Below are 26,260 nucleotides of genomic sequence, written 5' to 3'. Positions count from 1 at the left end.
TGAACATGCCTGATTTTTAATGAATTTCAACAGATTATGAGAATTCTCACAGAAAAAAGCCCAAAAGGTCCCTGGGTTTTTTCCCCTCCATTTTTGGACTTTGAACTCCCTGAATTTTTTGTGTATCACCATGAAAATTGAGAGGGCTGTTAAGCAAGTGTTTCTGTGTTCAGGACTATAAGTTTTGTAAGGTTTTGTTTTGAAATGAGTTTATGGGAAGCATCAGAATGGCATGGAGGGTATTTTCAATTTAACATTGCGGAATGTGAAAAATCCATGCTGACTATAGTATACATGGCTGTATAATTCAATGTAGCACTAAGTAGATCATTCCATCAATTCAAGGATCTTTCCTTGTGTAATGGAACAATCTCCCCCTCTCCTCCCCCCATATCCCAGAAAGCTGTTCTGGGGTTTCCTCCAACCCTCCAGAGCATATTTGGGGATGTCCTCTGGGATGCACTCCTAGGGTCCATAGGTTTGTGCCCCCAGTTTTTTAAAAATACAGTTTTTGGTACTATGAAAGATAACTGCCATCATTATGAAAAACCTGAATGACTGAATTCAAAATGTTTATTTTAACTCTGGCAGAAAAAAAACTCTATTCTAAATTGTGGAGGAAGGTATACTTGAAGAGAATCTAGCAAACACTTCAGTTTTGTTCTCTACTATCTCCATAGCCTCTATATTGTTAATCCTGGTTAACTATGCATTGTCCTACATTGTGCCAATGAATATAGATTTTGACATCTGGATGTACTAGCTTGTTCAGATTAGACTAGATCATGCTTTGATGATGATGATGCCTTCACAATTTCCACTGTTGAACTGGTAGGGAATATACAGACGTATTGTTAGAATTTATCTGTAGAGTCTGTATGCATTGTTTTCTCAATAGTATGGACATCAGGCACCCTGGAAGTGTGGTCCCCCAACTGCAGGCAGTGTGGGCTAGGACAGGTTTGCAAGGCCTCCTAGAAGCAGACAGTACATGTTGATGCCATGTGAGTCAACATGTTAGGCCAACATTTCCCAGGAGGTATGGCTCAAGAAGGTATATAAACCATCACCACCATCAGCCAAGCCTTCTCAATTTTATGGCATTTAGCCACTTTTCTTTGAGTAGTGATTTTCTTCTCTCTCTTTTTTGCCTCCTTTTGTGTTTTTTGTTGTTGTTTTCCTGCTTTGCACTGTGACCAAGGAGAGAATTTGTGGGCTAACAACTAGTGCTCAGTGGCCCATGGTTAAATAGTTTTTAGGCTAGTCACATTTGTCAGGGTTTTCTGGAAAAATAGGTAGGGATTTTGGGGATCACCAGAGGAACATTTAAGGTCACCTATCTGGAGCTGTGGGGCCTGGGGCAGTGGTTCCCAACCTGGGGGCCGCAAAGTAATCCAGAAGGGGTCGTGAACAGTAAAGAAATGAATTATTTATTAATTTTTTTAAAAAGTCTTCCTGGACACTGTCTGCTCCCCACTGCCACTGCAGATGACACCTCCTCCTTGCTCCAAATGAGAGAGGAGGACTTTTGCTGAAGTGCCAGAGTGTCTTTCAGGTGCACCGAGGACAGGCATCTGCCTATAAAATACATGGCAGATGCCAAAGGAGGCTGAGGGTGGAGATACCAGGAAGAAGAGGGGATTACTATCACCAACTCCCATCTCCTCGCATTGCCGCTGCTGCTGACCCCCTTATTCAGAACAAGAGGAGAGGGCTTTTTGTGTTGCAAAAAGAAGCAAGCCTGCCACGAAAGGGTGATGCCCCCCTTCCTTCCTGGCAGGCAGCCTCCCTCCCTAGGGGGAGGGGTTCAAAAAAATTGAGCTTATAAAGGGGGTCCCGTGCTCATAAAGGTTGGGAACCACTGACCTAGGGAAAGGGGAAGTGACTCTCAACCCCTGAGCAAGTGTGGCTATTGGGGAAGGGATAGAAGTTGCCACACTTTCTAGAAGCTTCAACCCTATTGATAAAATTATTTTACAAAATTAAAAGTCTGCCCTCTGACCACCTTAGGGGTGCAGATTCAGGAGCAGATCATATTCCAATCTGCAAACCAGTTTAGTAGCTTGGGATCAGGTGAGTTGAGATCAGAATGTGCACACACAGAAAGCATCCCAAGATAGAAAAAAAAGCCTTTGTTTAATAAGTATTTGGGGCTTATATGTTGGGCTAATGTCTGGGAGATGGTAGCCCCATCTTTTAAAAGGTATCTAGAACTGGAAAATATACCGGAGAAGGCAAATTAAAATGACCCATTGTGTGGCCATCTACCCCTAATTAATTTTTCGTGGACTTTCTATTTGTCTCCTACACACTATATGGAACATTAAGAAATTGAGGACAGAAGTGAAAGAATACCCAATTAGGACACCTATGGCTGCTGTTTTTCTCTATTCACATATTAAATATACACACAAGGAATGAAAGGCGAAAAATGAATGTATATCATATCATCCAAATTTGGATACACGTGAACATCATGTTTCTTTTGAAGCACCTCTTATTTTAAAATTTGGCACATTTGGGGGTAAATGCAAAGTAATGAATTAAAATTCTCTAAAGTGTGAAGCATCCATGGCTCTTTCCAATTCTATCACAAATTAAAAACATTATCTGATGACTGTATCAATGTATTAATGTATGAACTTGCTGCATGATAATGTTATGACACATTATTTTATGACACTTAAATCTATTACAGAGTTCATGTTGAATGCAAGAAAAACATCTGATCACTAGAGGCCACTATGACACTTCTAGTATAAGCAGTTAACCACCTGGTCTTCTTGTAGGATGAGACAGCCCGGAAGTAAGGGTCATGAAGGGGAAAACCCAACATCCTGTGGCCTCATTTTCTTTAATCTCTTTCACAATTGAGCCCTCAACCCTCTTCCCCACCGAGAGTAACTTGGATACCCTTAGCTTCACCGCATTCTTAACCTATCACATATCCCTCCAAGCCTCTCCCAGTGTTCCGTTCACTCCCAGTTTTCCTATTGTTCAGGATCTGATACTCTGTTTTAACAGTTGAATATGTTTTGTATGCATGTCTACAATTTTCTCTTTCCATTCTCAACATTTTCTATAGACTTAAGATGATGATGATGATTAGTATTATTAGTATTATATATTACATTTGTATACCGCCCCATAGCCAAAGCTCTCTGGGCAGTTTACAACAATTAAAAACATTAAAAACAAATATACAAATTTAAAAACACATTTTTTTAAAAAACAATTTAAAAACACATGCTAAAATGCCTGGGAAAAGAGGAAAGTCTTGACCTGGTGCCGAAAAGATAACAGTGTTGGTGCCAGGTGCACCTCATCACAAACCTCATTCCATAATTTGGGGGCCACCACTGAGAAAGCCCGTTCCCTTGTTGCCAGCCTCCCAGCTTCCCTTGGAGTAGGCACCTGGAGGAGGGTCTTTGATGTTGAGCATAGTGTACGGGTGGGTTCGTGTTGGGAGAGGCGTTCCATCAGGTATTGTGGCCCCAAGCCATGTAAGGGTTAATAGGTTAAGACCAGCACTTTGAATCAAGCTTGGAAACATACAGGCAGCCAATGCAAGTGGGCCAGAATCGGTTTTATATGTTCAAACCAACTGGCCCTGTTACCAATCTGGCCACTGCATTTGGCACAAGCTGCAGTTTGTGAAACGTCTTGAAAGGCAGCTCCATGTAGAGTGCATTGCAGTAATCTAACTTGGAGGTTGCCAGAGCATGGACAACTGAAGCCAGGTTATCCCTGTCCAGATGGGGTGTAGCTGGGCCACCAACCAAAGTCGATAGAAGGCACTCCGTGCCACTGAGGCTACCTGAGCCTCAAGTGACAGAGATGGTTCTAGGAGAACTCCTAAGCTACAAACCTGCTCCTTCAGAGGGAGTGCAACCCCATCCAGGACAGGTTGGACATCCACCATCCGGTCAGAAGAACCATCCACTAGCAGCATCTCAGTCTTGTCTGGATTGAGCCTCAGTTTATTAGCCCTCATCCAGTCCATTGTTGCAGCCAGGCACTGGTTCAGCACATTGACAGCCTCACCTGATGAAGATGAAAAGGAGAAATAGAGCTTGTGTGTCATCAGCATACTGATGGCAACACACTCCAAAGCTCCGGATGACCACACCCAACGGTTTCATGTAGATGTTGAACAGCATGGGGGACAGAACTGACCCCTGTGGAACCCCATACTGGGGAGTCCAGGGGGCCGAGCAATGCTCCCCAAGCACCACCTCCTGGAGCCAACTCACAAAGTAGGAGCAGAACCACTGCCATGCAGTCCTCCCATTCCAACTCAGCCAGTCAACCCAGAAGGATACCATGGCTGATAGTATCGAAAGCCACTGAGAGATCAAGGAGAATCAACAGAGTCACACTGTCCCATCTCTGTCCCGACAGAGGTCATCATACAGGGTGACCAAGGCTGTTTCCATGCCAAAACCAGGCGTGAAACCCGACTGAAATGGATCCAGATAATCGGTCTCATCCAAGAGTGTCTGGAGCTGGCCTACGACCACTCGTTTAAGGACCTTGCCCAGCAATGGAACATTTGCCACCAGCATATAATTATTAAAATTTTCTGGGTCCAGGGAGGGTCTCTTCTGGAGTGGTCTCACTACCACCTCTTTCAGGCAGCCAGGGACCACCCCCTCTCGCAGAGGGGCATTAATCACTTCCCTGGCCCAGCCGGCTGTTCCATCCCTGCTAGCTTTTATTAGCCAAGAAGGGCAAGGATCCAGCACAGAAGTGGTTGTACAAACCTGTCCAAGCACCTTGTCAATGTCCTCAAGCTGTACCAACTGAAACTCTCTTTTCCTTTCCTTTCCCTTTAAAAACAGTTGCTGAAGTAAGGTCCACAAATTACATTAGACTTTGGCACGTTTAATACCATGACTGCAGTCTGTAGTTTGAGTCCCATTTAGTTGGAAGCTTCTGTATTTATTTTAAATTGCTACCCCATAGGGATGGATGGATCTATCAGTTTCGGTTCTTTAAGTTTCTAATTTTTCCAGTCTTAAATTCAATTCTCCACATTTCTATAGCAATTAACTTTTTTTAAAAAAAGCATGAAAATTTGTCTGCATTTTTGTCTGCATTTTTGTTTGCAATGTTCTATGCAATTTTGCCCAATATATATATATGCAAAACAATTTCCCTAACCCAGTGCACAAACATATGCATTTGTATGCACACTTTATCCTAGTACATGCATTTTTACACATTACTTGAGTGGAGAACTGCATTGCAAAATTCAGCAAATTGTCAATTTTGAAAGATGATTTGTGTTTCAGTTCATATATTGTTTTGGAAAGTACAAAGTTGGCAATTTCACATTTAAAAGTGAAATTAATCAAATTTCTTCCCCATCCCTACTGTACCATAAAACTGTCCAATCTATCCATCAGCCATTCTCAGATTTCCTACCTCCTCTGTCTCAAAATTACCTTGAACATTTCTTTTTCCCTTAAAGGTCTCATCTTGCTTTTCCCATACAGCCACCGTTTCCCACACATGTTTTTGCCACTGTTTTAATAGTTTTTATTTTGTATATTTTATACATGAAATACAACTGTAAACAAAAACTATCAATTTCCATAATGATATTAATTCTTCTAGTATATAAAAACAAAATTTTCATTTGTTATATTAAAAATTGAAGAAATTTTAAATTGTTAGAATATATTTGTTACTTTCTGAAACATTATCATTCCAGAAAATAACAGATAAATTCCAGCATGAGAGTCCTACTGGATCACATCAACCTAGCCCAACCTAAAACATAAATGGAGCAGCACTCATGATTCCCAGCAACTGGCATTCAGAGGCATGCTGCCTGTGAATTTGAAAGAAATATAAACATCATGGCCAGTAGCCACTGATAGCCATATCCTCCATGTGTGTGTCTAATCCCCTTTTAAAGCCACCCAAATTGGTGACTATCACTACATCTTATGGCAGCAAAATCTAGAGTTGAAAATATGTTGTGTGAAATACTTCCTTCTCTCTGTTCTCTAATTAGGGAAATAGAAGGCTGTGGCAGCAATCTTCATTGGAAAAATGTCATGAGGGGAATGATTCATCCCCCATTTCACCCAGTGTTCATTAATCCCAATCCCAAATCCCTCTCCGTGGCTTTTTATGAAAATGTAAATGGATTTCTGTTGACTCATCTGGTTTCAACCTCAGATGGTATCAGAAAACTTATATCTGGTAAGCTTTTTATCAGAGCTTCAAAATGTTACTTTTTTGAACTACAACTCCCATCAGCCCCAGCCAGCATGGCCACTGGATTGGGTTGATGGGAATTGTAGTTCAAAACAGTAACTTTTCCAAGCTCTGCATTTTATATATAATAAACTTTACATATAATTAGTTTAATAAATGATCCCTTCCTTCATGGTTCTAAAGCATTTCTATCAGGGAAGCTGTGAATTGTGTCAGGGCAGGATTGGGGAACCTGTGACCCTCCAGATGTTGCTGAACTCCCATCAGCCTCAGCCAGCATGATGAATTGTTAAGGATGATGACAGTTGGAGGCCGACAATATCTGGAGGACTGCAGTTTCATATTCTGGCATTAGTCTTTTAAAGAACAATGTTGCCATTAAAGAGAGTTTTCTGGTGGTTTAGGTGAAATCTTAAATTCAGTAATATTCGTTGTGAACGTGTTGAGTGTTCTCCTTGAAGGCTGAAGACTAATCTCAATTTTATAGGACCATCAGTGAGAGAGATATTTTAAAATATCCTTTAGGCTTTGTTCAATTTCTTGTATAGTTTTGAATTGCATTACATAATACTGAAAGATTCATTTCAGTTTATGAGAGGGAAAGGAGAAATCAAGGACAATATCTTACATCTTAAATGTGAAAACTTTTCGTATGATCAGACTGTGGTTCATATAATAAAAAAGTAACAGTTTATATAAGCATAAACCTGCCATTTCCCCACTTCTCTCACAGTGGTGAATTTTGTTCTTTTCCAGATGTGTTTTAGTATCTTATTAAGAACTATAAAGCGAACATTTTTTCATAAGATTTTTCTGTTCAGAAAAAAAATCTTCATGTGTATATGAAAAAATATGCATAAAAAGATAATTAAGACAACCCACATTAACTTTTAATGGTTGTTTTATATAGTAAGTATTAATTTTCTGAAGCTATACTGACATTGTTTTGGATAGCAGAGCCTATATAAGACACACGAAGATTTTGCAGTTTGCCAGTACTGTTTAATATAAAAACATACATACATTAAAAGTATTGTATTTTGGACAATTAAGTGGTATCCAAACATTTATTTAACGTGACACATAGAAAGATATACAATTGACTTTGGAGACAGTGATCCCAGAAATGTACAGCCTTATTTTGATATGCTTGCTACTAACTAAAACCAGTTATAGAGATATGTATAGAAGGTTTGCTTTCAGATGACTTTTGAAATAAAAGACTTCCAAATATGCTTATCTAGTTCTGGCCAATTGAATATTCTCAGAGGTTGTTCTAGATAGTGCTGAAAAGGTAGTCTGCATATCTCTCTACATTGTATTTTAAAATGCTGAAACTCAAATGTAGTGAAAAGAGGAGATGAAAGTGCGTTGTATTTAAGAGCAATGAATTCATGTTGTGGATTTATTCCTGTTTAAATTTAAACATGCCTATAATTTCATTGGGTACATCCCATTGAGTGATTTACTGCAGATGTTCAGATGAATGGAAATTGTATGGGTAAATTGCCTAGTGGATTATGACAATCAAAAGTGGTCATGTGAGCAAGGAGAGACAAATTGTTTCTCAAGACGTTACCTGTTATAATTCAGAAATAGCAGCATCCAGGGATACAATAATCATGTATTTTGTGCAGTAGAATGTTTTCCCATTTTTGCATAGAATTATATTTAGGATATTTAGAAATGAAAATTTGCATATATTAAGAGGATATTTTAACAAAGAATACTAACAAAAGCAACATTTTAATATTGCTCATGTTATATAAGTACACTGGTACCTACATTCAGGTTTTAGGCCTAGGAAGTTTGACTGAGGCTTCAGCTGATTATTTTTTCCAGAGAATAATTATATATAATATATATACTGAAAGTTTCATCTTTTTTTCCTCCAAATAATTTCTTTGTGTTGCTCTAAATACCACCATCTATATAATTTCTAATTATGAAAAGCCTGACAAATATTTACCCCAGATCTCATGCACAGTGGAATATAGAAATCTATTGCAATCAGCTAATTGATAGATAACACAGAAATATACCACATACTGACAATGTAGTAAAACATAGTAAATTCAACAATTTTGACTTGGAATGATCTGTTAGGTTTTTTACATGTATAATGATATCCACTCTGCAGTTAAGTTTCCAGTATTTGGCTTTAATGTTAGCAAACATTTTAACAGGCAACAGGTATTTATTGTGGAAATACATTAATGCATCTATTTGTAATTTCCAAGTTGTATTGCAGAACGTTCATAGATACATCGGAAAGAGGATGGTTGGATTTCCCAGTATTGTATAGGGTTACTAAACAGACTCACTCCTGAATAAGTAGCCTTTTTGGTGTTGTATCGAGGAGGACAAAAATCATTGGGGCCGATGGCAGCAATTTTATTGTTGTGAAGGTAGACCACCTGAAAGTTACAAACATTATCAAAGTGAGACAAGCTATTAGGTTGCAGAAAATGAACAATGACCATTTAGTCATTCAGTACAAGGTTGCCACATTCTTAAGGCAAAAGCACTTTCAAAAATTCATCCCAGAGTAGAAGAAACCTGCCCCCACTCATCATTAATACTTTACTCTGCTCACAAAGTAAGAAATGGCTAAAGTACCCTACATTATGTTGACGTCTCCTGTCATCTCCATATACTTGCTGCCATCTTTGTGATGCTACAGGAACACCAGACATCAGGACTTCCTTTCATCTTCTATGTTATGAATATGCAGATACTCAGATGTCTGGGCTGCATGTGCCAGCATGTTCGTATTTACCTAAGAAGCAGACTTTTGCCCTGCATTTAAATCACTGAGACTTAAGACTTAGTAAAATAAGAAAAAGCTAATTTATTTATAGAAATACATAGCAGATAGGAAAGGCATACCTAGTTCTAACTAACTAAGTTGGAGGCGCAATGCCCAGACTTGGGTATTGCCCTCATAGTTCAAGAGAGAGAACAAAGATAGAGATGTCTCCTCTTTCCTTGGACAGTCAAAGAAGAAAAACAAAGGAAGGAGAGGCAAGTCAGCTTCCCTGAGCATATCAATTTATAATGGAAGGAAATTAGGTAGAGAAAAGCACAAGTAAAGGTAGGCAAGCTTAACCAGCTGGAGGACCCTAACTCTATTTTCCTTCTGGAATTCAAACAAACAAATCGAAACAGGAGTTGCTCTTGCCCCACTTTCAACATTCTAGTCACTCCTTTGAAACAATATGTAGTTTTCCAAAGCATATATAAGGTCCTATTCAGGTGTTATTCTATGTTTACAAAATTGTGTGTGTGGAGGGGGGGGGCACGTCCCAGCCTCATTCCCAACCTCCCCTTTGGTTGAATGCACTTATTTAGTTTATTTATTTAACAAAATGTATATATTGCTTGATTGTGAGAAACCTCTAAGCCAGCCTTTCCCAATTAGTGGGCCACCAGATGTTGTTGGACCACAACTCCCATCAGCCTCAGGCAGCATTGCCAATGGTCAGGAAAGATGGGAATTGTGGTCCAACAACATCTGGTGGCCCACTAGTTGGGAAACGCTGCTCTAAACAGTTTACAAAGGCTTAGTAGACTCTTTGTGATTGGGGCCTGTGATAATGGATATTTCCTGAATGTGAGGAGGCTTCTAAGTGTGTTCATCTAAGCATGCTTAAAACCCTTCTTCAGACCTTCCCACTCAGTGCAGGAATGTCAAGGACAGAGCAGGTGGGGATGAGGATGTTTGAACATGGAAAAGTGCTCAAGTCCTCGTTCCCCCCTATACAAACTGTTTAAGTACAATTATAATTCACTAAGAGGCAAAAAACCTTGCGATTTAAGAACATACCTATAGCCCACAGCTATTCTATCAAACTTTAAAAAGCAGGGAAATTGGGCAGCTATAGTGAATGCACCAGGGGAGCAGGAGACCTGAACTCCTCTCTGAGATATTGGACTGCCCTACAAATTGGTCAGAATGCAAACACCATTTCGGTTGGTCTTTCACAGTCCAACCCACTTGCTGTGTAGCTTGGAAGAATTTGGTAACATGTCCCTCTGAGCATATGGTGAGTGGTGGCAACACTTGTCATCTCCAAAGATAGAGAATAATATTTTTGTATGTTTGCTGGTGTTCTTCTTACTTTGCTTCTTTCCTGTGTTATTAATGTTTCTACAGAGAATCTACACTAGAAAATTTTATTTCCCTCATTATTCATCATCCCAGAAATCTATGTCAAATTTATTTTTATTAATTTCAAAGCCTTTTTATTGGTCAGTGTCATATGATGGTGAAGACAGCCTTTTGTGTTTCAAATCGGAGGTTATGTTCTATTTCTATTTTGGGTGCATTAACAGTTGAATCTCAAACTGCAGTTTGATGTAAAATCAGACTGATTCCAATATGTTGCTACTTCAGCAATGACTCTAGCTGTTGGGAAAAACTGGATGCATATTTTCAGCCTGCTATGTTTAAACCACTTCATTTAAGGCAAGGTGGGCACAGTCAATTAAAAACATAGAGCACACCTAGCTTTTTGCTAGAATGTATTTCACCTACCACTGTTTTATCTTGTGCAAATTGAGACACTCCTGAGGTCCACTGGAGATTATTTTGCAGAAGTCAGTGCCATTATTCCACAATTATGTTTGGAGTTTTTTTAGTATAAATTTTGCAAAGAGTTGCTGTACTTCACATATTCACAGAAATAGAAACAAAAGAAAATGATTTCCTATAGGAAACTTCACTAAAATTGCAAAAGAAATCAGATGTATTCAAAGTGACCATCTGAACTATATCAACTGTCTTAATAATGTTGCTTCCTCCCTGCTAAAACAAGATCAGCACAGCACATGTCTTCTTTCTATTATTTGGGCTGATTGCAGGCATTGCCACCACTCACCAGATGCTCAGAGGCACGTTACCAAATTCTTCCAAGCTACACAGGAAGTGGATTGGACCGTGAAAGACCAACCGAAATGGTGTTTGCATTTTGACCAATTTGTAGGGCAGTCCAATATCTTAGAGAGGAGTTCAGGTCTGCTGCTCCCCTGGTGCATTCACTATAGCTGCCCAATTTCCCTGCTTTTTAAAGTTTGATAGAATAGCTGTGGGCTATAGGTATGTTCTTAAACCGCAAGGTTTTTTGCCTCTTTGTGAATTTCCCTGCTTTTTAATCTGGGAGGTAAGAAATGGGATCCTGTCCAAGTTTGCTGAGAATGGATGGATCATTTGCATGCTTATTGAGTTCAATGGGATTTACTCCCCTGCAATCATGCTTACGATAGGTGAAACTGACCACAGAGGATGGGGAGGGGAGGAGGAGGAGGAGGAGGGAGGGGAGGAAATGCAGAGGGGAGGACTGGGAGGGGAGCAGGCAGGATGGGGAGGGGAGGAGGACAGGTTTGATCATTTGCATGTTTATTAAATTCAGTGTGATTTACTCCTGTGCAATCATGCTTAGGATAGGTAAAACTGACCGGGGGGAGGGAGGGGGGCTGGAGTGGGCAGGGGAGGAGGAAGGGAAAGGAGAGGAGAGGGGAAAAGCAGGTCTGATCATTTGCATGCTTATTTTCAATGGGATTTACTCCTATGCAATCTTGGTTAGGATGGGAAACACTGACCATGGGGGGGGAGGACGGGAAGTGGGAAGGAGCGTATTGGAGGGGGGCAAAGGAAGGTGGAGGGGAGGGCAGGGTTGATCATTTGCATGCTTATAGAGTTCAATGGTATTTACTTCCGTGCAATCATGTTTAAGATAGGTAAAACTGACCATGGGGAGGAGGAAGGGGAGGGGGAGGGGAGGAGGAAGGGTAGGGGGATGGGAAAGAGGGGATTGGAAGGGGATGAGGAGGGAAGGGCAAAGGGAGAGGGAGGGAAGGGGCAAGAGGAGGGGATAGGAGGAAGGAGAAGGGAGGGTGGGTTTGATTATTTGCATATTTTTTGAGTTCAATGGGATTTATTTCTATGCAACCATGTTTGAAAATAGACTGCCTTCAAGTCAATCTCCACCTATTGCGACCCTTTGAATAGGGTTTTCATGGTAAACAGTATTCAGAGGTGATTTCACCATTGCCTTCCTCTGAGGCTAAGAGGCAGTGACTGGCCCAAGGTCACACAGTCAGCGTCATGGCTGTGTGGGGATTCGAACCCTGGTCTCCCAGGTCATAGTCCAACACTGACCCAGGGAAGGGGCAGGGAGTGGGAGGGGAAGAGATTGGGTGGGTGGGCACTGGGCAGAAGGGAAGCCCCTTTCCTTTCCAAAAGGAAAACATTGTAAACAGAATCATTCTTTTTCAGACTTTCCCCCACCTTTTTATTCTTCAGCAGACACATGTAGCCTCCCACCCAAATTTAAACCAAAGCTTTCCCTGGCCACATCCACACCAGGCCTTTATTTCACTTTGGACAGTCATGGCTTCTCTCAAAGAATCCTGGGAAGTGTAGTTAGTGAAGGGTGCTGAGAGTTGCTAGGAGACCCCCTGTTTCCCTCCTTCAATCAGAGTGGCTGACTGTTAAACCATTCTCTCAGGGGAATAGGAGTCTCTTAGCACCCTTCACAAACTACACTTCCCAGGATTCTTTGAGGGAAGCCATGACTGTCTCAAGTGAAATCAAAGTCTGGTGTGGGTGTGGCCCTCTGATTAGGCAAGCCCAGCAGCTGTGAGGCTTTTAGAACTCTGACAGTTGGTTCTTACTGAGCATGCTCCATTTTATCATTGGGTCCCAGCCAAAATTTATTAAATTAATTAAAAATCAGCCAGGCATTTTTTAAACTTTTAAACTGCAGCAGGTGAAGGTCAGAGTATGGGGCAACATCAGTATTAGGATTACAGGTACTCTGTGAACATGGCTGATTTTTAATGAATTTCAACAGATTATGAGAACTCTCCGAGAAAGAAGTCCAAAAGGGCTCTGAGGTTTTTCTCTCTCTTTTTACACTTTGAACTGTCTATTCTCTCTGACTGTTTTGTGTATCGCCATGAAAATTGACAGGGTTGTTAAGCAAGCATTTCTGAGTTCAGGACAATAAGTTATGTAAGGTTTTGTTTTGAAATGAGCTTATGGGAAGCATCAGAATGGCATGGGAGATATTTTCAATTTAACATTGCGGAATGTGAAAAATCCCCGCTGGCTATAGTATACAGCCACTCTCGTGGCTGTATAATAACACCTGAGTAGTGCTATAGACTTTTGCATAACTAGGGCATGACCCCAATTTGTTCACTTGAGGGATGCTCATACATGTGGAGCAGTTGCTGACATTGAGAATAATAGGGCCAACCTCTGTTGACGTTGTGCTTATTAAAGCCCCTCACTGGAGCCACTGGATAGACTACAGAAATCATTTTAGAACAAAGTAAAATATGCTATCTTCCAGTACAGTTTTTATCACAAGATCAATAGCTAAGCAAAATGGGTAAAATAAATAAATAAAACAAAATAGTTTTGTTTTATCCTCCTGGTAATTAAAAATGTTTTATATCATCTATTATTTATTACTTTTACATCTGCCTTCAGTCAAAGCAGTGCCCATAAGGTTCCTAGATGGTCTTCCACCCAGTCACCTAGCTGGCACAGACTGTCCCATGTTACCTTCAGGAAGGTTGCTGTATCACTGCATTCAGACCATTTCCCCCATCCCCATTTATGCCATTATTTCATATAATTAAAAGGGCAAAAATGATATGTTGCAGCTAAGCATTTACACATTAGTTAGTAAATGGGGAAAATGCAGTTTGGTGCTGTTAGGTTTCTCAGAATCTTTGTTAGCTATATGTTCAAGTGCCAGGAATATGTTGCCTGTAAGGTGGGGTTGGGATCCACTAGCTGGACCCAATCTGCTTACATTCCATCAAAGTGGAATGCAATTCCAACTTGCTTTTTTCCTGCAAATTTCTGCTTTGCTCCAGTTCCATATGGAACCAGGAACCAGAAGTATGTGTTGTAACCTGTGAGGGAATGGAGGGTAGGGAATCCAGGCCCTCCTCTCCCTCCCGTTCCTAGTTTACTGCTGGCTCTGTTGAGCTCCATGTGGCAGTGGAGGCTCTCCTGAATCCCAATTCCCCCCAGCCACCTTTGCCGTGTTGGAAGGGGTGGAGAATGTTGTAGCCTGGGCTGGGGAGGAGGATTCCCCACTGCAGGTGATCCAGCTTCCCTTGTTCTCCTTTGAGAAGGCTGAGGAGAGGCCATGTTGCATGCATGGTGCATGCAGCTTCTCTTCCCCCCCACACTCTTAGATTTTTTTTTTTGAGAAAGGAGGATTGATACTAGAGATTAACAGGGAATCCAAGAATGTCTCTTTAATGTGAGTAAAACACTCTAGGATTCCCTGTTAATCTCTGTAGTATTAACTTTTAATGATATTTGATTTTTTTAAAAAAAATATGGTGGCAGACAATAAAGCAGAAATCCGATGCATTCACAATTGGTTCACAAAAATAATGGATGGTCAGATTTTGGGTGGAATTCTCCTCCATTCCCACTGTGAGGTAAACACCATATCTAATTATTGCATATCTGAGTCTTATGGTACACTTTACCTGTATGTACTTGTGTTCTCCCAGCCCAGGAGGTACTTTGGCAAGTTCATTGTTGTTTAAATGTAGTTCTCTCAAATGTGGCACATTAGCTAGAGAGCCATTATCCACACTAGCAACGTTATTGAAACTGAGTCCGAGTCTATAAGGAGAAAAACATTGTGCAAGCTGTAGTAAAATAACTGTTCCCATTGATAACTGTTTCTATATATTCATCAGATATTCAGATATAGATATTCATCATATTCTATATATTCATCATTTATACATTAAATGTATTAAACACCTTGTAATTTGGTCTGATTTTTATTGGGCTAATTATTATATATATTCTTAGCCATGCCACATACTCAAAACATGTAATATAGTTAAGTTTAATGCCACTGCAGTCCTTCCAGCTGATCAAATTTAGTCCTGTGTTGGGCCAACATAGTTTTATTTTGAAATTAATTCCATATCATAATATTATCATTATCTATGCAGCCAATATATCAAATTACTAACTGGGTAGTGTACTGGTATTGTAAAAAGATGAACCTGTGAGCTTTACTTAGTACCAGAACTACCCAATTCATGATTTAAGTGGCTGATTTAGAAAAAAATCTCAGTCCACAACTTTGTGGAAATTTGGCAAACCACAGTTATAATATGGAATCTAGTGACTTATGGTCTGCTGCCATGGTCTTTCCTGGAATACTCCTGTGGTCAGGTTAAATTATTTTAAGAGCTTCTGACAAGGAAATGCAAGACCTAAATACTTTTAGATTGGAAGAGTTTGTAACTATTCCAACCAGTCAGAAAACATCTCAACTAGCAAACAGGGTGGCTAGGAGTTGTTGCTTATTTATGTAGCATATCTACCATTCCCACCAAAAGCAGTGCTAAAAATGGTGATCAGAAAACAAAGAAAACTTATCATAGTAAACATCTTAAAAATAAATTATAAGAATAAAATTCAGGAATATACTTTCTTTAAAAAACAAAACCAAAGTCCAACAAAGGGCAAAAACACTAATGATCCAATATCACTAATGATCAAATATGTTAGGATGAATATTTTAAGACTGCTTCCAGTAACATCCTAAAAACTGTCATTTTTGTTGTCACAAATGCATTAGTGATATGCTTTGTGAGTAAAACACAAAACAAAAATGTTCTGTGTAAACTCTTCACATTTCAGTTTACACATTTTCTAAGATTTTCTAAAATTATGATTCTTAGAGAAGATTCTTAAGGTTATTATTCTTATGCTAATCTTTTCTGAGATTTTGACATCATAAACAATGAATAGAATTACCCAGATTTAAAAAGGCTAAGTGCTACTTCACTCTCAGCATCTTAAATTTTATTCCTCCTAAAGCAATCTCATGTTATCTTCAAGCATTTTTAACCATCTGTTATCATTCTCTTGGCTACATTTTACCACTCCAAATATGTTTCAGAGATTAAAAGAAAATTTAGTTAAATCAATATTCATTTTACTTTTGGCAAGATATGGCTTTTATCAGTTGGAAGATGTTATGTTTTAGTTCCAGATTATATTTAAAACTGGACTTTAGTACCAGGTAAGTTTTTATTTTTTTATACTTTTGCTAAAGCTAGAGGGGTTGGTAACAAGATTACCAAAATACCAAGCACAGAAAACTACACCTTTTTATGGAAATTGGAAGAATCCAGCAACATAAATATATATTTATAAGAACTGATTCTTTACAGCTTTATTTTTGTGGAAACTTTTATACAATCCCAGTAAATATATATATACTCCAGTCTCACATTTAGACCTTGATTGAATAAATATAGAGAAATCTACATTAAAAGATGCACTTCTGTTTTCTTCATTTTATTTATTTATTTATATTACTAAATTTATATCCCACCCTTCCAAAGGAACTCCAGGGCAGTAAACAAGTGATGAAAACACTAAAAGCATATTTTAAAAATCTTAAAAACAAAACATCTTTACAAACATATTACAATACAGATGCATTTGATAGATTCAAAGCTAGAAATCTAGCTAATGTGATGCATTTCTTTTTTTAAAAATCCCATCCTACTCTTTTTAATACTACTGCTTTTTTACCACAGTATTTGGAATGATCCAACCCAAAAGCACCTGACACTTGCTATAAACACATGAGCTTTACCTATTGGCTACCAATCTTATATAATATTGAGAATTTATATACAGGCATGATTACTTAGCCAAATTGGTGAGTCCATTTAGACTATCTGCATCAACTTTGCTGATTTTGTTGCCATCAAGATGAAGTTCTGTGAGAGATGTGGGAAGACCTGCAATAAAAGATGCCCCAACAAATTTTTCATTTTCACTTAGGATAAGATTCGACTTCTGATCCTCCTAATCATCTATTGCAGCGCATAGCTGGGGAATGAAGAGGCAAGACAAGATGAGGTGTAGGTAAATCAAGGGCCACGTTTATTGGAATAAAGTCAATTACATGCTTGATTGCATAGTAGAATGATCTGCAGAGACAAGTGTGGAACTTATCTCATCCCCCATCGAGTGAGGGCACCCTGCCATGGGAAAAGGGGGTGGGCCAAGCCCAATCCCCTCTTCCGGGCCCCATCATTCCTAGGTTTAGTGATATCCTAACTTAACACCTTTGCACAATTGATCTACATTATTTGTACTATTCAGGTCTGTGGTGCATCTATCTTGCACTGACGAAGAAATCATATTTGCTCTTGCAGCCACTGGAAGCAGTCTGGGATACTGTTAGATGGCACTGGGTCACCCTGCCCTTTGATTATGGGTACAAAGTACCTTTTAGCCCTCCTTCCTATTCTTATCACAACACAATCATGAGAGAAGAATGTTTACATGAAATCCAGTGGAATTTTCCATTGGGAAAGTACACATGAAAGGAGGAGGAGGAGGAGGAGGAGGAGGAGGAGAATTTTAACATTTATTCCCTGCCCTTCGCCCAAAGGTGCCAAAGTGGGTTACAACAATTTCAAAATACAGCATTAAAAACAATTAAAAGCAACCTAAAATCACAAAATAGGGTGGGTCCTAAAAATATATGTCTCAAGGTCAAAGGCCAGGGTAAAGAGGTGTGTTAAGTGCAAATTAAATTCAAGCATTAATTAAGTTCAGAGGTTTTCTTTGTAGTTTCTACATGCCTGAGCAATAATTAGCATATAATTTATGCCAACATATATGAAGCTTCCTTATAGTAAGTTGACCATTTTTTGAAAAGTGTGGAATCTGAAGGATAATTATGTTCTGAACTGCATTATGCGAGGTGCCGATCAGGTTAGTTCATTGGAATTCACAAAAATTAATTCTTCAAGCACCCCTGGTTCATTCGGCTCTGTACCTCTTCATGTCCAGTCTGTGTAATGTGTAGAATTCTTTTGGTCAGTTGTATATCTATGCTTGTGTATAAATATTCCTAAAAACATTTCTAAATCTTAAAAGCAGGATGTAAGAGGGATATAATTAAGACTGACCATGCAGAAAGATGGAATTAATGCTGCAAGTTAAACAAACATACACATATTTTATGACAGATGCTCTTGGAGGTTGCTGATTCATAGGGTCTCCATAAGTCGTAATCGACTTAAAAGGCACATAACAACATCAACAACAATTAATTGCTTCCCTGTAGGAAAATCCAGCCTCTTAATTATGAATGATAAAAGTACATTTTATACCACATATATATTCTCCATTCAAACTTGAATGTCTTTTGTTACCGCATTCTAAAAGTAAAGTAATATTCTGCACGTATACATTATTTGCATTCAATAATCTCCCTTTTTCGTTATTATCTAAAACTTTTACAATTTTAAACAAAAATACATTAAAAGGAAGAAAGTTATTCAGTATACTTTGGCAGTGATGCCTTACACAGTCTCCCAAATAGTGTCCTTACCTTTAGGGACAGTAGTTATATTGGTATCTGAAATACGGATGTAAGAGAGTCTCTTCATCCCTTGAAAGGCTCCATTTTCTACACCCGAGCTTTTTAATGGATTGCTGCCTAGTTCTAAAAATAATTTTTAAAAGCAAATGAATAAATATGTGTATAAGTTGTATAGTCAGTAACACACTGAAAGTTCTTAAACAGATTAATACCTCTCCCTATTGATTAATTCTTCCCTAATGATGTTCAGTTTACTGCATTGTGCTTTGCAAAAAAATGCAACCATATTTTAAAGACAATGATCACACTTAATGTTGTTATATCTCTGTAAAGATTCTTTATCGTGAATCATTTAGCTAAGAACTAGTAACATTCAGTTGGCAGAAATCCATTGTAATTTTCTTTTCCTAGAGTGCATTCTCTGGGTTGTAGCATGTTGCGATAATTTCATTCCTTTCAGCATAAGTGAAGCTGGAGATTTTAGCAGCATACTTGAGAAGTGAAATGGACACTGCCCGCTAAATATTTACTTACTACAACTCTTCCTTTGGATTTCTCTCATTTACACCCTCCTTACTACCAGCAAAAAAAGAGGTCATTATCTGACACATGGTTGCAAAACAAGATAGGGACTCATCAGTTTCCACGTAAGAAGAGTACTTTAGCACTTTACTGACCTCTGTATGAACAACACAGATAATGCCCAATGACACTTCCTCGTTTTTTCACATTCAACCACACACTGCTTCATGATCCCTTGGCAGTGTTTATATCAATAATCCCATTAAAATCTTCATTCTTAGTCTTGATTTTGTCAAATTCCAATGACTTTTTAAATGTAACCATCTTTCATTTAATAAAATCTCATAAACTTTACATGTAAGCAGTGATGCATACCTACAACAATCATATTATTCAGTCCACTGAAGACAGCCTTCCTTAGTTTGTTTATTTCATTGTCATGTGCCCGTAGCTCTTGCAAGCTTTTGGGCATATTTTCTGGAAGTTCCTTCAAGGTGTTTTTAGAAAGGTAAAGTCTTTGCAGTTTGTTGAGTGGAAGAAAAGCTCCAGGGCTGATTTTGCTGATTTTGTTGTTAACAAGGATCAGTGCCTATAAAGCAGGAAACAGTAAAGTAGAATATTGTGTTAATGCAACACATGGGCATGCTATTAGAAGAAGATAAAGGCATTTACTAAAGGTCTAAATGTTCACTAGAATGTTATTCTCTATGTTCTAGTTTGCATTTTGCCTCTAATGTACTAAAGTCACTCCAAGTTTGTCATGTGACTTGGCCCTGTATAGCTAGGACAGCCAGATCAGGGCTGTGGCATGGAGAAGGGGGGCTTTAACCCTTCCCCTGTTACTGGGAATTTCTGTTCAGCTGGAACTCAGCACATTCCCTGATGTGGTATGTTTATTTTGGCTTTGCTCTGAGAAATGAATGCAGTCTCAGTGCAAGGAATCAGAGGAAGTCAAGGCAGCTCAAGTTAAGTGTCAGAGGATACCCCAGCGGTTCCCACCAAATATTCTCCTGATAGTAGCTGCCGGATCATGTAAGTGCAAGCCTAAATAGTCCCCAAAACATCCACCATACCTAGAATTAATTAACTCTGGACAGGAATGGATGTTGCCTCTAGGAAGAACCTTCTTCCCGTCATTGGATTATTCCTATATTTACATATGCTGGGAATCATCTCCACCTTTCTCTACAAGGGATGTCTCAGTCATTTGGCTGAGAGTTCTGACTGGCTAGAATTCCCACATGGCTTCCCAGCCACCATTGATATGTCTGTAATAATTCAGTACTTGAACAAATTAACATTTAATCCTAGGCTATGGTCTGAAGGCACATAAAGCCAGCTCCCTGCTGAAGCGAATATAGGGTCAGGTCTGGTCAGTGCCTGGATGGAAGACCGGCTGGGAACCATATGAAAGCCGCCTTGGGTTTCTATCATGAAAAGAAAGGTGGAGTATAAATGTAATAAATAAATAATATCCCTTCTGTCCAGCCCTGTCCTTAAAAGGTCACCTTTTGTGTTACAGCTAATGCCTATCAGGTAGTCTTTTCTATAACTGGGCAACTCTCAGTCCCTGCTTTGTTCAGCTTTCTGCTCAGCAGATTGGGCCACTGGTTCAGCTTTCTGAGAACCTCAAGGAGGCTGCTTCATATCACTTTTTTTCCAAGACACTACGACCTTATGGACTGCTGCAGGAGCCAGACCTCTTCAGCTTTAGCTAGATACCTATCCTTACTTGCTCTCCCCTCCTCCCTATTTCTCAGCTGGTTCTGTTGTTTTTCTCTTTCAGATCATTTCGGACATTTGCTGGAGGCACAAATCAGTGCCATCCCAAAAGAAAACTTTTCTATTTTTGAAACTTATTGGGAGGGTGTCTAGGAAGCCAGGGTGGAATCTGCTATGCCAAGCCCTAGACTAAACCCGAACCTTATCAGGACAAAGGAAGCCTAAGAGCTGCTTAGATTGTTGGGACTGTTACAGGAGGCACAACTGGATTAATCCAATTGTGGCTAACCATCAGGTACTTCCATACCACACAAATCAACAGCGAAGCATTTGTTAGGGACCTTTGCTGTCATTGTGCGTCAGTAGGTCATAGTGAAAATTAGGGAACCAATTATATCTATTCCTTCTCTTGTGACAGGTAATTACTAGCATCTCATTCCCCCTTTCTTCCCCTGCCTTTCTTATTTCTCCTTTCTCTCAACTTTCACGTTAGTCCAAATCCCAGTCATTGGCATTCCATCTTTTTCCTCAGGGCATGTAGTAGGCCTCACTGATATTTATCTGGTTCCTAGCACCCATCTATATTCCATATAAGGAATTATTTTAATCTCTGTCTCTGTAATAGGAACTGTTTAAGTGTATGATTCAGGGAACATGGGTTTGGGTAGCCTGTGTAACTTGTAACAAAAACAAAAACACTCCACTTGTGATCCCCAGCAACTGGTTTGCGGAGGCATACTGTCTCCAACAGTGAAGGCAGAACACTGTCTGGGTTTAAAATAATAATAATAAAAGCCACAGGGTGTCTGTCTGATTGGGATCTGGACCGTAGTGCACAGGAAAAGCTTAACTTTTCATATGTCACAGTATATGAAGCTCCACCCAAAGAAACTCCACCCAAGTTGTTTATTTGGTTTTGACTTCCCATCATGCATGCTACAGGCCTGATCCTGACTGAGTCACTCCCATAGCTGCTATTTAAAAAATACACACCACAAAACAGATATGTTAAATATAATCACACATTTAGTGTAATACTGTACATAGTTTGTCCCTAGAATAAGGATCCAGAGTATCTATATGACTTCCATCCAGTCATTGACACAAGCACATTTCTTTTTAGCAATTATTTATTGCTTCTGCTTCTTTGCCATCATTTTGTAAAGTCAGATAATGCAGTCCTTCTCCACAAAACTATTCCTCCCCCCATTCACTTTCCAGCATCTTAGTTCACAAATGCATTATTGCTGTTTGTCTTTTTTTAAACAATACCCTGACTTCCCTCCCCAGTCCCCGGAAAAAACTCTCATTCTTTGCTGCACTACATTTGTACTAGGGGCTCAGCCAACAGCTGCATACACACTGTACATTTAAAGTACATTTAAACCACATGACTTTCCCCCAAAGAATCCTAAGAGCTGTAGTTTGTTAAGAGTGCTGGGAACTGTAGCTCAGTGAGTGGTAAGCTACAGTTCTCAGGATTCTTTGCAGGAAGTGATGTGCTTTAAATACATGGGGTATATGAAAACTGGTGTCACTCAGTCCAGGAAAATGTTATTTTGCTCAATACAGGGTTCATCCCTCTAAGCACTTCTCTCGAAGTCCAGATCTCTCTCACATTCCCTTCTTTCAAGTTACAGAAGGTAGCTGAACTCTTCCAAAGTAAACGCTCTTGAGGAACATGCTCAAGAGGAATTTTTGTTTTGTCTATTCTTTTCTCCCTCAGTGGCTAAGAGGGAGGCTGGTGGCAGCAGTCAGTCATCTGTGAGGAGGAAGGAATGGAGCTTGGAAGATTACTTTTAAAAAGTAATACATTACATTTACAATTACATGGCCCAAAAAGTAGTGATTACCATTACAATTACAATTGCTCTGAAGGTAACTGATTACTTTTTCTCAAAAGTAATCACTACAATTACATTTTAGTTACTTTAAAAAAAACACCTAAAAGGTGCTGGTGTTGGCTGCTGCACATCTAAGTAGCCTAAAACAACATTAAAAATAAACACACACATACAGAGGTAGTAGAATAATTCTTTTTATCCATAAGATAGCAATGGTGGTCTCTCCTCTGGTAAGGGTGGTGGGGAGGGAGGCTGAGGCCACTACTCAGAACTTTGTACATCAAACCAAGTGCAACCCCCCCACTCAGCCAGCCAGCATAATCTCTCTCACTTAACCACCTCCCAGACCTTGCCCTGCCACCAACTAAGGGACACTCACCCAAGCAAACATTTTTGCCCAAGATGCAAAAAAATTAAAATACTGCAAATGCAGCACAGTAGCCAGAGACAGTGGTGGAGGCCACTTTGTGTGCCAAGTGCAAACACAGTATTCACACACACACACACACACACACACACACACACACACACACACACACACACACACACACACACACACACACACACAGAGTCATCTTTCACCTCCACAGTTCTTTTATCTCCAGTTTGCTGCTGCCTCCTTCTCCTCCTTTATCCATGTTCTTGCCCTCTGGCTCCTTTCCCCCTCCACTCCATTCTTCTCCACCACCATCCATTTTTTAAACCATTGCTTTATCCACTCCACCCCATCCCACTCTCCACCTCCTCCCTCATCACCTCCTCCCCACCCACAGAGCACGAGGGAAGAGCGACGCTGCACAGAAGCCCCGTTTGAGGCACATAAGAACATAAGAACATAAGAAGAGCCTGCTGGATCAGGCCAGTGGCCCATCTAGTCCAGCATCCTGTTCTCACAGTGGCCAACCAGGGGCCTGGGGGAAGCCCGCAAGCAGGACCCGAGTGCAAGAACACTCTCCCCTCCTGAGGCTTCCAGCAACTGGTTTTCAGAAGCATGCTGCCTCTGACTAGGGTGGCAGAGCACAGCCATCACAGCTAGTAGCCATTGATAGCCCTGTCCTCCATGAATTTGTCTAATCTTCTTTTAAAGCCGTCCAAGCTGGTGGCCATTACTGCATCTTGTGGGAGCAAATTCCATAGTTTAACTATGCGCTGAGTAAAGAAGTACTTCCTTTTGTCTGTCCTGAATCTTCCAACATTCAGCTTCTTTGAATGTCCACGAGTTCTAGTATTATGAGAGAGGGAGAAGAACTTTTCTCTATCCACTTTCTCAATGCCATGCATAATTTTATACACTTCTATCATGTCTCCTCTGACCCGCCTTTTCTCTAAACTAAAAAGCCCCAAATGCTGCAACCTTTCCTTGTAAGGGAGTCGCTCCATCCCCTTGATCATTCTGGTTGGCCTCTTCTGAACCTTTTCCAACTCTATAATATCCTTTTTGAGATGAGGCGACCAGAACTGTACACAGTATTCCAAATGCGGCCGCACCATAGATTTATACAACGGCATTATGATTTTCATCCAGAAATCAGAGGAGCAGAAGACTTCCCCTGCTTACCCCCCCACAAGTAATGCCCAAAAGTAATGCTGGAAACATTACAATTACTCCTCAAAAGTAATAAAATTACTTCTAGTTCTATTACAATCAAAATGTAAAGGAACTACCCACTCATTCCTCAAAAAAGTAATGAATTACAAGGAATTCGTTACTTGTAGCAAATTACTTCCAAGCTCTGGGAAGGAAAACAGTTCTGCTAAAATAGATGGGGACAACTAATAGATCAGCAAGTGAACTTTAAAGGGAACTTTTTAAATGGTGCGTACTCACTCTCACACACACATACACAGTCTCTTTCCTCTTCTAGACTCAGATAGGTAACCAGCTTATTAATTACAGGGAAGTAGCAGGGTTAATCTTCTATCTCTTCTCTCTCCTTCCTGACACATGCGCTCTTTATGGCAAGGCTTCACTGCAACCACAGTATAGTTTATTTATTTAATTAATTAATTTATGCCCCATCTTCCTTTCTTTCATCATAGAAACCCAAGGCAGCATACATGTGGCTCCCAGGCCATCTCCCATCTAGCCACTTTCCAGACCCAGATCTGCTAAGCTTCAGCAAGGTGGTAGCCCCATGTGCCTTCAGACCGTAGCCAAGTATTGTATATATGCTGCATTCACTTCAAGAATAGCAGGGAAAGTGAAGCAGGGAAGACACTGATTTGCCCATTGCCATGTAGAAAGTTAATGAGGGCATAAACTCAGGGCTTGGATTAAAACCCTAAACAGCTGGACCACAGTAGCAGTTATGTGGCCCTAGTGCATTATGTGAACCTTCTTTTGTTCTGTGTACCTGTTTCCTCATCAAACACACAAAAATATGATATGAAATGTATTTGCATTTGGGAAGTGCTTTGAGATGTTTGAAAAGCAATAATTATTCAGGAATAATGTTCCCTTATTATTTTGATCACTGATACACAGCTGTAGAGCATATTTGCTCACTGAATGCATTATCTTGCCTGTAAGAATGGGAAAACAGATGGTCCATCTCTCTATGTTTTGATTTCTAGCCATTCTAAATCCTTTCATAATTAAACTTATGCCAGCTATCTTTAAAACTTGTGAGAGGAAAAGCTGAACATTCGCAAAGATCACAAAATATATGAACAGCTGCAGGGAGCGAAAGCATGAAGGAAAAGCAAAGAAGGAGAAACTATAATTTTGAACAGTTCATATGTTGTGTATTTTCTCCCTAGTGTGTTTAATTTCCTGTTCATTGTCAGTAAAACAGGAGGTATGTTTTGCAGATGGGTCCGCTGTGTATACAATAGATGTGTATGGTTTTAATTTTGTATAATAGCCAGCAGTGGCCAGATTTAGGAGAGGAGGAGGTCACTCACAGTTCAGCAGTGTTAGCAAGAAGCCTCTCCCAAAAACATTTACTGTTCATTTAGAAGTTGTGGACATACTTCTAAGTCTTCAACTCAGAGCTACAAGAACTGCCACTGACAGACAAATAGCCAGTCTATTGTAATAAGAATCTCTGAACATTACTGATATTGTTCTGTTTATCTTGGTATGCCAACACAAGCAAAGACTGCCAAACAACAACATCCCCTTCCCACACACAAACACAGCAGGAATCTCAGAATACCTTTTGTAGGCAAGGGTCAGCAACTGGATTAAGGAACAATCCTAACTCCCTCTCTCCAACCCAGGGGGGTTTACAGAGTAGCAGGGCCACCCACCAATGCATCTGCCATGGCGGCCAGGACAGAAGGTGAGGACAGTTATATTGCTGTGTCAGTATGTCGAAAAAGGGGGTCAAATACCACAATGCTGAAGTATTTTATAGAAAACTGGTTTTATTGCGAGATTTTTTTTCAAAAAAGCCCAAACTGGTTTTTTTGCAGAATATTTTTCAAAGAAGCCCAACGCGTTTCAGCCTGTAATCACTGTATACTGTATAAGAGGATTGTTATTAGTGCAATACAGGACCAAAATTGTTCAGTTAACCATTGTAAAAGTTC

At 39.8% G+C, this 26,260-nt stretch overlaps 1 protein-coding gene across 1 annotated transcript in view; it reads right to left on the bottom strand.

The window, feature by feature from the left end:
- Window positions 1-7,208: 7,208 nt before the first annotated feature.
- Window positions 7,209-26,260, bottom strand: part of DCN (decorin) — a 67,199-nt gene continuing 48,147 nt past the window's right edge. The window contains exons 4-8 of the mRNA XM_061639583.1: window positions 19,536-19,749; window positions 18,648-18,761; window positions 16,947-17,040; window positions 14,749-14,887; window positions 7,209-8,645 (exon numbers count right to left, since the gene is read on the bottom strand). Coding sequence (XP_061495567.1) covers window positions 8,451-8,645; window positions 14,749-14,887; window positions 16,947-17,040; window positions 18,648-18,761; window positions 19,536-19,749 — 756 coding nt within the window. The 3' untranslated portion in view covers window positions 7,209-8,450. The remainder of the gene's footprint in view (window positions 8,646-14,748; window positions 14,888-16,946; window positions 17,041-18,647; window positions 18,762-19,535; window positions 19,750-26,260) is intronic.

The sequence above is a fragment of the Rhineura floridana genome, chromosome 8 (genome assembly GCF_030035675.1).
Source record: "Rhineura floridana isolate rRhiFlo1 chromosome 8, rRhiFlo1.hap2, whole genome shotgun sequence".
Lineage (NCBI taxonomy): Eukaryota > Metazoa > Chordata > Lepidosauria > Squamata > Rhineuridae > Rhineura > Rhineura floridana.
This window is presented reverse-complemented; position numbering and strand designations above follow the sequence as displayed.